The sequence below is a fragment of the Acipenser ruthenus genome, chromosome 2 (assembly GCF_902713425.1).
Source record: "Acipenser ruthenus chromosome 2, fAciRut3.2 maternal haplotype, whole genome shotgun sequence".
Taxonomy (NCBI): Eukaryota; Metazoa; Chordata; class Actinopteri; order Acipenseriformes; family Acipenseridae; genus Acipenser; species Acipenser ruthenus.
In genome coordinates, this window is record NC_081190.1 from 6,775,508 (window position 1) to 6,788,829 (window position 13,322).

The 13,322-nt window shown below is 37.4% G+C and overlaps 1 protein-coding gene across 5 annotated transcripts in view; it reads left to right on the top strand.

Annotated features, from left to right (window-relative positions):
* The window catches only part of LOC117397670 (SMC5-SMC6 complex localization factor protein 1-like), a 51,265-nt gene that overhangs the window by 12,939 nt on the left and 25,004 nt on the right, over positions 1 to 13,322 (top strand). For 4 of the 5 annotated variants that reach the window (XM_058987496.1, XM_058987472.1, XM_058987490.1 and 1 more), the window contains exons 8-16: positions 1,931 to 1,996; positions 3,031 to 3,192; positions 3,689 to 3,855; positions 4,400 to 4,534; positions 7,213 to 7,363; positions 7,579 to 7,720; positions 8,196 to 8,341; positions 10,886 to 11,055; positions 12,193 to 12,278. In XM_058987496.1, the coding sequence (XP_058843479.1) occupies positions 1,931 to 1,996; positions 3,031 to 3,192; positions 3,689 to 3,855; positions 4,400 to 4,534; positions 7,213 to 7,363; positions 7,579 to 7,720; positions 8,196 to 8,341; positions 10,886 to 11,055; positions 12,193 to 12,278 (1,225 nt within the window). The remainder of the gene's footprint in view (positions 1 to 1,930; positions 1,997 to 3,030; positions 3,193 to 3,688; positions 3,856 to 4,399; positions 4,535 to 7,212; positions 7,364 to 7,578; positions 7,721 to 8,195; positions 8,342 to 10,885; positions 11,056 to 12,192; positions 12,279 to 13,322) is intronic. The other variant, XM_058987503.1, reaches the window with a different exon arrangement.

Here is a 13,322-nt window from a genome sequence, read left to right on the forward strand (position 1 = left end):
AAAGAAAACGAAAGTTACGCATAGATTTAAAAAAAAAAATTCACTCGATGTTTCACAGTAGAAGCCAAACACAGGGCGCCGGTTCCGTTGAAATAGGCTATTCATTACATTTAGCAACTTCGTCACATCAAAGATATTTTAACTGTGTAATATAATGAAATTAAAGCCACTGACCTAATATGTAATAACACCTCGATGAGCAACCCCCAGTGAAATAACGGCCATGTATTTCAGTTGGACGTACCAAACAAAAATCAAGCTATTTGGTCACGCTGATAGTCGTTACGTTTGGAGAAAGTCTGGTGAGGCGTACAAATTAAAAAACGCCATACCTTCTGTCAAGCATGGAGGTGGTAATATTCTTCTATAGGGCTGTTTTTCTTCTGATGGCACAGGAAATTCAGTTCCAATACATGGTAAAATGGATTCCATAGCATACCAAAAGATACTGGCCAATCATCTGAAACCCTCCTCTACAAAACTTGGTTTAAAGCTCAACTGGACGTTCCAACACGACAACGATCCAAAGCACACATCAAAATCTACTGCAGAATGGTTAAAGAAGAATAGAATCAAGGTTCTGGAATGGCCTAGTCAAAGTCCCGATCTAAATCCAATTGAGAATAGGGTGACCACCCGTCCCTAATTGGGCGGGACAGTCCAGAAATGTAAAGATCAAGTCCCGGTCCCGGGCTGAATGCCTCTGGGACGGCATTTATCCCGAATTCATAGACACAGTGCAGTCTTACAGTTTGGCATCACAGTCAAACCATAGCATATCTGTTTAAAGCGCATCATAGCACTGTCCCTGCCGCATTATTTTGCAATGCCTTACACTTGCTCGCTCGCCAGTTAAAACAAAAAAAAATGTATTTATATATCCAGGCGCGCCCCCCAGAAACCTTTCACATGGTACGCACAAGTGAACCACACCGACATCTCATCTCATGCCGATAACGACACTGTATCAACATGCTGTAAAGTGTTTCAGTCAGAGTGCTGCATTTCTGTTCTTTCCTGAGTTTCCCTTTTTAAAAATGAATAAACATAACATGCTGCCATCGAGACAGAACAGCAACTACAGTGACAGCCAAATAGTTGACAGCAATAAAAGCTACAAATAAACCTATTTGAAATACAGACTTAAAGGAAAAAATAGCTCACAGATATTTTATGCTGGTTCCATTTCTAATCATTTTATTCTCACAATCACTACAACTAATCATTACCCCCCCCCCCCCCCCCTCCCCTTCGGTTAAAAGTTAAAAAAATATGTAAATATACCCCAGCATAAGAAATGGCAGGCATCCCGTTTCTGCATTTTGAAAAGGTGGTCATCCTAATTGAGAATCTTTGGTATGAGTTGAAGAAGGCTGTGCACTAGGTAAGTCCTCGGAATTTGAATGAACTGGAACAATTTTGCGTTGAAGAATGGTTAGAAATCACCTAAAGAATCATGCCAAAAGCTCATTGACAAATATCCTAATCGTTTAAAAAAGGTTATTATTGCTAAAGGTACCTCAACTTGTCAGGGTATGAATACTTTTGAATTAGCATTTTTTGAGTTTTGCAAAAAAATTGTTCAAATAAATACTTGTAGACATCAATTTTTTGTAACTTTTATTCCTCATGCACAAAAGCAAAAGTTTTGCTGCAAAAGATTGTTCCTGTAATTATTTGTTTTCAAGAAATTTCAAGAAGTTATACATTTCCATTGGGGCATGTAAATGTTTTACTCCAACTGTGTGTGTATATAATTTTGATATGCAATGTATTTGAATGTTGTGTTTGTTTTTTTTAAACCAACAGGATTTGAAATTTTCACTCTGCCAAGTGTTATTTATTTGTTTGTTTGTTTATTTATTTATTTATTTATTTATTTATTTATTTGTTTGTTTGTTTGTTTGTACGTCTGTCTTTTTTTTTTCAGGCTTTGAAGAGCAAATATGTGCCAACCCTTATTGATTGTTATATCACAGATGTTCCCCAAGGCCAGGTACCGTATTAATGGGGTGTAACTATATACCAAGGTCACAATATGATGCATAAGCTGTAACACAGAACAGGGAGTCCTGTTGAACTAGAATATATGGACACCTAGCTTTTATCTTTTTATTTATTTTTATTTATGGCTTTTAGTACAGTTTTTGGTCTTTTTTAAATGTTATAATAATCTTCTTTATTAAGTTTATAAGTGTTCTGTGGGTTTCTCTTGTGGTGTTCATTTGAAAGTCTGTTTCTGTTTTAAGTTAAATTACTTTTTTCAGGACCTGCATTGTGCTTTACATAAGCAGGTCACGGTTTGCAGTATATTTACTAGCTTCTATAAGCGTGAATTTCATTATGATAACATGAATATGATTGCAGGGCAGTTCAGACTACTAGTGTCTGGATTAGCAAGTGTCTACTGTAAGAACGTTTCTAACAAAGATTATACAATGCTGATAACACTTTACATTACATCTCTCACTTTTCCCCACAATACACAACTAATACATTTTTATTTTACAAATCACTTTTTGATTTGCCATTGCAGCATTGCCAATTCTAAACCATACTAATTTTCAGAGACTGGTATCAAGATATGTCAATGCTAGATTTGGTCTTGTGGATATTCTGCTTCCCAAAATGTATTATTTAATGCTGTTTCTAATTCTAACGCTTTCCTGGATAAATTAACACATCATTGTAAAGTTTCCATGAAAATGTAAATGCTGAAGACTCCTATGCAAAGTCACATTTTGTGTGTGAAATTAAAATAATTGTAAGAATTTAAAACTAAAATAATTGTAAGAGTTTAAAACTAGCAAAAAACAACTTAGTTGCAGTCAAAGGATTGTTCTGAGTAGTTCCATGCTAGTTTTATACCGGTTAAATTATTTCTTTCTGAAGCTTTGCCTTAATATCAAAAAGTTTGTTTTATAATCTTTAATCTGATACATAACATATAAGGATATACATGTTTGCATTCATAGTAGTTGATATGATGAGAAATACATTTATTTTAATTATTTTTGTCTGTCTTTCCAGAGTATTAATTCTGGTTTTAGCCAGGGCTCCATTCACAGGATTGAATATCTTCTAGCGGATGCACTTTTCACTGAAGCACTGGAGGAGCTCAGATACTGTCTATCAGCTGGTGGACTCCCCCCTGCCCCACTTATTCATTCTTTAATGAAACATGCACTGGAGGTAAAGGGGTCTGGGGGCTGGGGGGGAACTTCATTCATACATGTTTTCCATAACAATGCAACTTAATCCTCTAATGTAAGTCTTACCAATTATCCCAATTATAATAAATAAAAAGTAAACACAATAAATAAATGCTGAAACTTCAGTCATGGAGAAGCATGGAGATTTCTTTGCTGGTTAGTTCAATGTGTTCCAGTCTTCTAGTTAGGTCTTATCTTGGTCTTCCCTCACATTGCGGGGGCGGGGGTCAACAGTCACCAGTCATCATAATAGGAATTGTACCACTTTCAGACACTTTACCACCATGTGGACATGAGTTACACAGCTCTTCTTTTGCAAGCATATGATACTTGCTCTGACACAAGCAGTGTATGTACAGCATCATCAACCACAGGATCCCCCCTCCCCAGAATTTGCTTCACATGAGCTGTTGGGATGTGGGTGTATCAAACTATAAAATAAATACTTCTGTGGCTTGACTTTTCTATTTTGTCAGGGTGATGCTGGTCCAGTTTTCTCTCCCATGTTTATGGGTATTTTGCTAGAGATTCTCCACCATAACCCTCCATGGCGGGTACCTTTGAGAGTGAGTTACTTCCTGGACATTCTCCAGTGTCCTGACTGTAAAAAAGGGACATGGTCATTGCTGGAGATGGCTATAAGGTATGAAAGATAAACCACTGTATTCAGCAGTCAAACTGCTTGGGTAAACAAAAAAATGCTACTTTGTCAGGGAAGACAAGCACAGAAATGTGACACTGTTTTTTTTTTTTTTTTGGGGGGGGGGGGGGTTAAAAGTCTTACTATACAGTTTTAATTTGAGAGTGGGCACTATTCAGAAAGCTTTATCATTCAGTTTTGGTAGATTTAAGCAGTTTCATGAACATCATTAAACTTGAATTTAAAAAAATACAATGCATAGAACCGGCTCCATTTCTGATTTTTGGACGAACTACAAGTTTAAAAAAATATAATACAATACAAAGACAAGACAAGGCATATCGAGTGTGGGGCAGATTACAATCGGTACTAAAACAAATCACTATCCTGAACCGAGTCCTGTCCTGAAGTATACTTTTATGCTTGTTTTACAGTAAAACAAAAAAAAAGTTATTCATTAAGACTTTTCTGCAGGATGTGAGGTTTCTGAACAGTGCATGGCCATATTGTGAAAGGTTAATCATAATGTTTTGCTTTATCATTTTAGATTCTGTATTGATGGTGGACCTTTCTGCCACCACACTCCTGGTCCAGTTCAGCCTGGGCTCACAGAATTCCTTGTAGAACTTTTGAGATATTTTCTCAGGCTGATTGAGTATGATCTACATGATTTAAACTCCAAGTAAGTTAAAATAATGAATTAGAAAACCCTTTTTTAACTAGAAAAATGATTTAACACATTTTGTGTGGCCTTTAACATCTGCATTACAATTTGTATTACAGTACAGTTCGGTTTATATGCTTTACCTTGACATTTTGAACACAGTATTTATCTACTGAAATAAGTATAAACCACAACAGGTTGTGCAGTTCCCATGAAATATACAGACACCGGGTGAAGCCAAGGGCTTTTAACCATCCAGGCGTGCGTATATTTCATGGTTTGTACTGAAAATAAAAACATTTTATTGGGTATACATTTGCTGTATTATGTAGTCCCAAAGGACATAGCCTTTAATTTGTATTCAAGAATTTTTTTTAGTTTTACTTGGAGCAAATGATGATGTGGATGTTTAGGCGGACAAGGGGTTTTCACTGTTAGGACGTTTTTTGATGTCCTCGTTCTGTGCGAGGCACACATATTCAAGTCCATTTTTCATCCTTTTGGATCAAGGAGGTTGTTGTTTTTCAAAGCCGTTTTATATATACATATATTTATCCTGAATAAAATCATATTTATGTTTGCATAAATTAAAAGGTGAGGCGCTGGTAAAATATATATATTTTTAAAAACTACCAGTAAATCAAACATTTTATAATTAATCATTTTTATTGTCTCCACATACATAAGTGTAGTATTTTTCTTTGATTATACTAGATTATTAATTAAAAAAAAAAAGTTTCATATTACAGATCCCTGAAATGGGTGTATATCCAATAGACACAGGAGTTACTATACATGTGACAAAAAAACGCCCAAGAATTTTGGAAAGTAACCGAAAACAATAATTTCATACATTTATATAAAAATCGAAAGCCCTGAATAAAAACAATTTCGGGGTATCTACATAAAACTAAGCTGAAAATAAGCAACGATAAATTTAATTAATAAAAACCGTAAAACAGAAGCCCTGGTATACTGTATGAAGCCCTGCTGTCTAGCATCCTGGATGCATTGTATCTAGTGTTTATTTGCACCAGGCAAAGTTCAGCAACCTAACATGCTACCCGAAGTGAAAGGTCAGTGAGTATCAACGGCCAATTGGAAGCCCCCTGTAGGCGACAGTGTGACTTCGGTGCTTATTTTTGAGCTATTTTCGAGTTTTATATACTGTATGAAATTAGTGTTTTCGGTTACTTTCCAAAATGCTTGATCGTTTTTTTTTTTTTTTTGTGTGTGTTTGTCAAAATATGTATAGTAACTTGACAGTACTTGCACACTTAAGTTGTACCTTCTTTCCTTGGCTGTCTTCCACAACAAAATCCCTATGGTCATGGGCACATTCTTCTGGGGTTTTTGTGTATAGGCATTTTTGTACATTTCGCCACAATTCTGTTTTAAATCCTCCATGTCTTAACTGTAATACAGCTTTAAATCCCGCTAGCAAGCCTCCATCTTGATTGTAATCTCGTTTTAAGTCTTGCAAGCGGAGTCTCCAATAGAAATGTAGGAATGTGCTGTCATTCAGTAGCTGGGGCGGGTTTAAAGTATTCAGAATGAATCAATGATAGATACAAGTCAGGAAGCCGGTTCAATTGCCCAGCAGCACAGGGAAATGTATTTATTATTTTTGTAGTAGGTTTTATGTGAAAAGGGTAAAGTCAATGTGAATAGATTAACCATTTCCACAGTTTTTACATTGTTTTCCGGTGTTTATTGGCTATCCACCGATTACATTTTTTTGTATCGGGGGTGTTTTATCGGTTAAAACCGAAAATCAGAAGCCCTAATTATAGCTTTAATCTAGCTGTAGTGGAGTTTGTACTCTTTATTATTTTCTTATAGTATAAGAAAGTGAAATTGTAATAGCTATACTGAAAGATGGATCGCATGTATAATAATGGCGGTGGCTACCACACATTAGTGCATAGTGTTAGATAGTCTCGCGTCTGAAGTGAAGCTCGGTACCTGAACCAGATAGCGCTCAGGGTGACCTGGTAAAGCCCTGAGTTCCTCTGGAATTTTTTAATAATTATACATACTATTTTATTACTGAATTTACTATTTTAATTAGTAAATTGTTAGTTATTATTGAAGTGTTGCACATGTTTTAATGTGTGTGTGTGAAGGGGGGGTTAACAGTGAAATATATATATATATATATATATATATACATTGTAACACTATGTAATTCCTAGTTGGGTGAAAGTCCAGTGATAGGTTCTCCATATACTAGGTGGAGGCATTGTTTTAGCGCCAAAGTTATTATTGTTTTAGTTAGTTGAATGCTGGAGACGACGGCCTTTTGAAGCCTGCTTAAAGGCCAGGACGATAAGAACCCAGGGCCCTTTATCAACAGCTGGTACCAGTAAACCTCAAAGTAAGCTTTTATAGGTAAAAACGGTATAGCAACTGGTAGGGGCGTTGCATGTATAAAATACACAAAGGAGCAACTTAATAAGGACAATGGTAAATCCAGGCAAGTATTCTTTCGCTCAGCCGGAAAAATAATATTGAGACCTTTAGGTTTAGCCCTCCATCTGGCTCCATACTATGCTTTTGAGTAGGAGGTGCCAATCGATTTGACAGGTCACATGTTTCAGGTATGAGGAACTCAAAGACTATGGGAAAGACAGCTGTGGGAAGTGAATAAAGAATAATACAATCTAAATACCCTATGTGTCTACTATTTTTCTTAGCAACTCAGGAGATTGGAAGGGTGCAAATCCTACGGTCCTGGTGAAGATTTTTTGGAGCGTATGGGAAAAATCCAAGCTGACCACTAACCCTATTGAGCGGCTAACAGAATTTGTTGTCATTGCCACCAAATGGCTAAATGCATCAAAAGAGGTAAACTAACTATACCTTCCCAAAACATGCATCAATCCAAGCAAGAACAAGAAGAGAAGAACTTGTGTGCAAGAGTAAGCAGTTCAGTACAGAGTAGTAGACATATTTTCCATAATCCACTCGTTAACTCCTAGTTTCATTATGACATGACATTTCAACAGTAGGAACTCATGAATGCATAATCTGCAAATTAATAAAATTCTCTCTTCATGTAGGCTGCCAAGATAGAACTGGTTTACATACTGCATTCAATCCTGGGGGTAGTAGTGGAGTACTGGATTCGAGAAAACCTGAACTGGGATCTGACAGAAAAAGGAGTGAAAGACTTGGCTGAATATCTTGTTATGTTATGTGAAGGTGGGTACAAAGAGGCCTCCTCCTCCTTCTGCTGCTGCCGTACAGTAGTTCATCTCGCAGTGAATGGGTGTCATTTAAGATTAATTGGTATTTGGAAGATGCAAATGATGATTTTGTAACATAATTCTTGTATTATGTTTGATAGGCACTCAGTACTGATTTGTCAATATACACTAAACACTTTGATGGTAGGTAGTCCAAGACTAGTTCTAATCTGGGTCTGCACTACCAGCCATAAATGTTCTGGTTCTTTAAATATTTTGTCAGACCCACAGCTGAAAGCTGCAATTTAAAAATGCTGGTTTTCACCTCGGATGGGGAAGTGGACCTTGCAATTGAAGCAATTATTTTGTAGCTGCATACAGTTTTTCCAAACCCACACCTGTGTAATGTCCAAAGTATCTTTGTTACATTTTACTTGTGAGAAAATGTGCAGTGAAATTTATATTTTAACATTTATATTTTTGTCTTTCAGATTTCTCCTTCACGGATTTAGAGACACTTATTACATACCAGCAGTCCCCCTGGCTGAACATGTTTACTGCAGATGCCATCTACAGAAAGTTCTGTTTACAGAACAGCATTGCATTTCACCCAGAACCTCTTTCTTTGTTTAAAATTGTAAGTGTTTGTTTGTTTATTTGTTTTTTATGCTCCCCAAAGTTGTGTAGGTAACTAATTGAGTATCCCCTCAAGGGAAGTTTGTGTCCAGCACTGACTTATAACTCACAAATTTCTTGTTTCACAAACTGTAAACAATTCAGGCATAGTATACACCCTTGGGGAATTAGTTGGGTGCCTTTGACCTCCTATTCAAAATGGCAGCCTGGGCTGGTTTTGCTTGTGGTAGCAGGCTGAATTGATGTATGTTATTGCTGTACATATAAAGGTGTAGCAGGAGACTGGATGAAATAGTGACACCTTCCAAACATGTTTCTTTCAACCATCGCTCACTATAATGTTTTTTTTTTTTTTTTAAGATAAGTCATTCCCTGTTCATTTCAGTTGTGCAAACTTTGAAAAGGGCAAGATACACTATTTTTGACAAAATAAGAGTTTCAAATAGAGCTTATAAGAATAAGGACTCTGCCCTTATTCATAAAACCCATACATTTTTATCCAGCGCTGCAGATGCATATCCCAGCTAAATCAGGATGAGGTGTTTTGTATGTATCTAGAGAACCTTGTGAAGAATCTCTATCCAGACTTAAACTGCAATTGGGCTCGTCTAATTTTAACCCCCCACACACACCATCATAATCCCCCCACACCATCATAATCCCTCAACAATTACCAAAAATATCAGGCAATATTGAGGTATTTTCTTTCTTTGTGAGTTTTGTCTGGTTTGCTGGGTATAGGCAAAGGGAGTGTGTTTTAAAGGCATCATTATACGTTGATATTATTGAGCATTATCGTATACACACGATTGAAAAATGCAACTACTGCCATCCCATCATATCAAATTTTGGGGGGGAGACTGTAAAAGCGGCAACAATCAGTGGTACTGTGCATCTGACAACACAATACCTGGAACAATGAACAGCAAACAAAAAAAGAGAATTGCGATCGCCCTGCTCTACCGGAGAAAGAAAAAAAAAAGTAAGATCGCTGTGGGTCCATGACATCCTCAAGAAAAGAAAAAGGTACGGCGAATATCATCGGCTGATACAGCAGCTCCAGTTTGATGAAGGTAGATTTCAAACCTACTTAATGTTGTATTATACAACTCTGGAGAATCTGAAATCAGAACCACAAGCTTTTCCTCCATTTTATTTTTTTAAATTTTATTTTACTTCCTTGCAAAGGAGCCTCCTACTTTCCCCTGATTGGCTGCTGGTAGTTTACATCACGGCGCGGCGAAAGTTGAAAATATTTTATCTTCTGCGCGCCGCTTCCCTCTGCCGCTGCGCATAACCACCTTCATTGAAAACAATTGCTTTTGCCACACCGTGTTCGGTGTGAATGCCTCTTAAGTGGGCAAACAAAAAGATGGAGTGTAATAGCTCTTGTAGCTTTCCCTAAGTCTAACCTTGACAGGACATTTTATTTAAAAAGAAAATGCTTTGGCCTCAAGAATCGCAAGGGAGTCAAATCAATTGTCCATTTGCCCAATTTGTTTGTAAAGGTTGATCTGTGCTTGGCGGGAGCTTATATTAATTAGAAATGTGCCGTCGAGGTGAGAAAAGAAAATTAAGGATGCCTATTAGACAGCTAGCTGTGGACTTGGCATAGAAATGCTATGGCTGATGTTCCCCACAGTATCCCTCTCCTGGATGTACGACTCATCAAACCCCCATTGATGACACCTGCCAGGAGAGGCGGAACTAGAGCAGCTGTGCGTTCACCTTTAGCCACTACCTGTCAATGCCTGCTCGTGGTTCAGTGGCGTCTGCTGCCTTTACTAGGGCAGGGTTACTCCGTTCCTGTCAAGATCCATACACTCATCACCAATTCAAGTCTCCAACTGTGGTTTGACTCACAGCAGCAGAGTGCAGAGCCATCAATATAGCAGCACCTTGGATACTAATAAAGACTGGTATCTACTGTATATTTGTATTAATATACAAATCTGTGAAAAACTTTAAACTGTAAGGGTGTCTGTATTGCATATTGAATTATTTTAATATATCCGCAATCCACTGTCCATCACTGGAACGGTCTGCGGAGACCATCTCCAGTTTCTGGTCTGAATATCAGATTGTTGCGTACTGTTGATCAGATAAGAAATTAGAAATCTCCTCAAAGTTCGGGCAGTGGCAGGGGTGGGGGGGATTTTGTAGCAATACTACCTGATTGATAATGACCTAAGGAGGTCAAGTCAAAAAATATCAAAACAGTGATGTGTGTTTTTGAAAAGGATTTTGCAACAATACACAGTGTGTAAAGAAAAGGCTGTAATGCTTTTTAATATAAATTGTATTGTATGACTCAAATGACCTCAGCTGACTTCGGACATGCTGAAGAGATGGCTTTTGACATCTCCCTCGAATATTGTGAAATTTAGTGTACCGGCTGTCTTTTGTTCCTGTTTGATGTCTTAATGTGAGAGGAGAAGGGGTTAAGATCCTGTTTTCTGACAGTAAGTTTGCTCACTAGAAGGAAACTGATGGAATTGCACCAACACTTCAAGCTCATGGAGTAAATGTCCTTGCCCCCCACTAGGTCTCCTCATATGTAACAGCCCTGGGGAGACTGAGCAGTTCTGGGCCAAGCCGAGCGAGAAACCCCGGGGGAAAGAAGATGGGACCGTGGCCTGGGATTGAACCTCACACACCAGAGTTCACTCCCAGTGATGACAGCCAAAGCCCTGCCAATGTGCTGCCAAATCTCCCGTAAGTAATACCTATAACATTACCATGTTCAAATGTCTTGTGGGGACAGCCTCATGGGGTGTACACGCCACAGACCTTGATGTCACACAGAAAATCACTATTCTCAAATACTGTATGTGACCTTGCAAGAAAGATCAAAATATACAATGGTAATCTTTAAACCAGCTTCATTCAAATGTAGGTTTCTTAATGCATAGATTTGAATCATTTTTACAGCAATACCGTAGAAAACAACTAGACTGAGCGGGGTTCTTCATAATTTAATACTAAAAACATACTGTTACTTGCCTCTATCCCTTTCTCTTGCTTTGGTTTTATTTACCCCCCCCCCCCCCCCCCAAGTACATGCTGATAGTTGTCAAGTGTGCCTTGAGTCGTGTCCATTTGTACACAAATTTGATATGTTTGTATATTGTTCATTTGTTAATAACTAAAGTATGCACTATTAGACAACAGATGACACCCTCTCCACACCAACACTTTCTTCTTCCTAATAAGAAATCAGGTGTCGAGCAGTGAAAACACTTTACATAGCTTGGAGATTCAACGCTTTGTATAAAACAACCCAATTATGAGAAAACAAGTCTTTTATTTTGTAAGCACAGCATTCTATCCTTGTTATCATTCTGTCAAATGTCTTCAAGGTAGCCAATTTATGCCAAAAAGCATCTTGACAGAAAAACTCAAATTATCTCTGAGAAATGCACTTAGAAACAGCCTTGAAGTAGTTATGTTGTTATGTGAAACTAGTTTTTTTACTTTTGACTAGTTTTTAAAAGGCCTCTAAAGATTTCTTTTTACATAATAACCAGGCTCAAACAGTAAATGTAATAGTAATACTGTGTGCTCTACTATCTATACAAAAACAATAAATACTGATGCAAATTGAGCACCCCAGCCCTCCCATCACCTCTACATAAAGGTGTAAGATAGGTGTTATAGAAACATTAGATTAATGTAATTACACTGAGGAAGGCATTCACCAAAACACATGTTCACTATTGGAATATTTGTGACCCGTAGACGTTTTCTTCTGATTTTGATGGTCTTAACTGATTTACATATAGTCAGTAATTACTACAGACTGATTGCAAATTATAGTTATGTTATTTTCAATAGGCTGTTTCTACTTTTTAGGGCATTTAAAAAGTCCATTGGAGATTCCAAGCCCCTCCCAGCACACATGAACATTCCAAAGGGGCTGCACAAAGTTAACATGGTTGGTAAGATCATTTTACTAATGTTAATTGTATGGTGTTAAGAGTCTAATCCAAACCCTGGTAGGATATGATCAGTGCTCCAGACAAATCACTGTTGTGACCAGCATCGAGATCTAGCCTGCTTGGATTAACACGTCTACTGTAATTTTGTGTATTATGTTAATATAATTCATGGTGGTTTTATGCTAAGCTTCTTAAGGCTGAGGCGATCCATCGATGCGTCGTATCGTTTGAACACTATCGATAGTCAGTGACAGAGCAAAGCAGATTACAAGTATGGTTGTGAATGTAGTGACCCAAGATGTACTGTAAGGCCTGTAAATATTGAGGGAGCTGCGTTTCGAAAACTGGCTAATGGCTTGCCGAAAGATGGTGTCCAAGTAAAATATAAGCCATGGATCAATTTACTGAACTGCTGTGGACAGTGTTTACTTTTTCTAAATTAGTTATGCTGTTCTCTGGATTGGTTGTGGGTTTTTTTTTTTTTTTTTTTTTTTTAAATCCAACTGGCACAAATCAACACGGATAAAGCAAGAAAATTATTTAAATCATTGGTTTGTTTTTTCTTACTATATGCACAAACTGATGTAATTTAATCAATATAGTGTTTTTTTTAAACCTTTTACTAGCAATGTTGTACATTAATCCACAGCTCCACGTGTATTACTGCTGTATTTTGTTTTACCCTTTCATTGATGCATCAGCTTTTTTGGAAAACGATATATCGATGGTGAAAAATTAGGCATCACCCCAGCCTTCATGCTTCTAGAGATGTTCTTTGTATTGCATCCCCACTGGTGCACTGATAGATGGTACTTGGTTCTGTACATGAATTAGCAACTACTTTGTTTAAGCTTTCAGGCTGGTTTGAGAGAGAAGTAATAAAAATTAATACACTAAAAACACATACATGCGCACAGTAGCCAAAAAGTAATTATTTAGAACTTCGAAGGCGAGAACGATAGAGCAACAAGTATGGGGAAATAAAATTGCACACTAATGTACTTGTGCCGGCAAAGATAGGGAGGTTGTACTGTAGTTACTGTA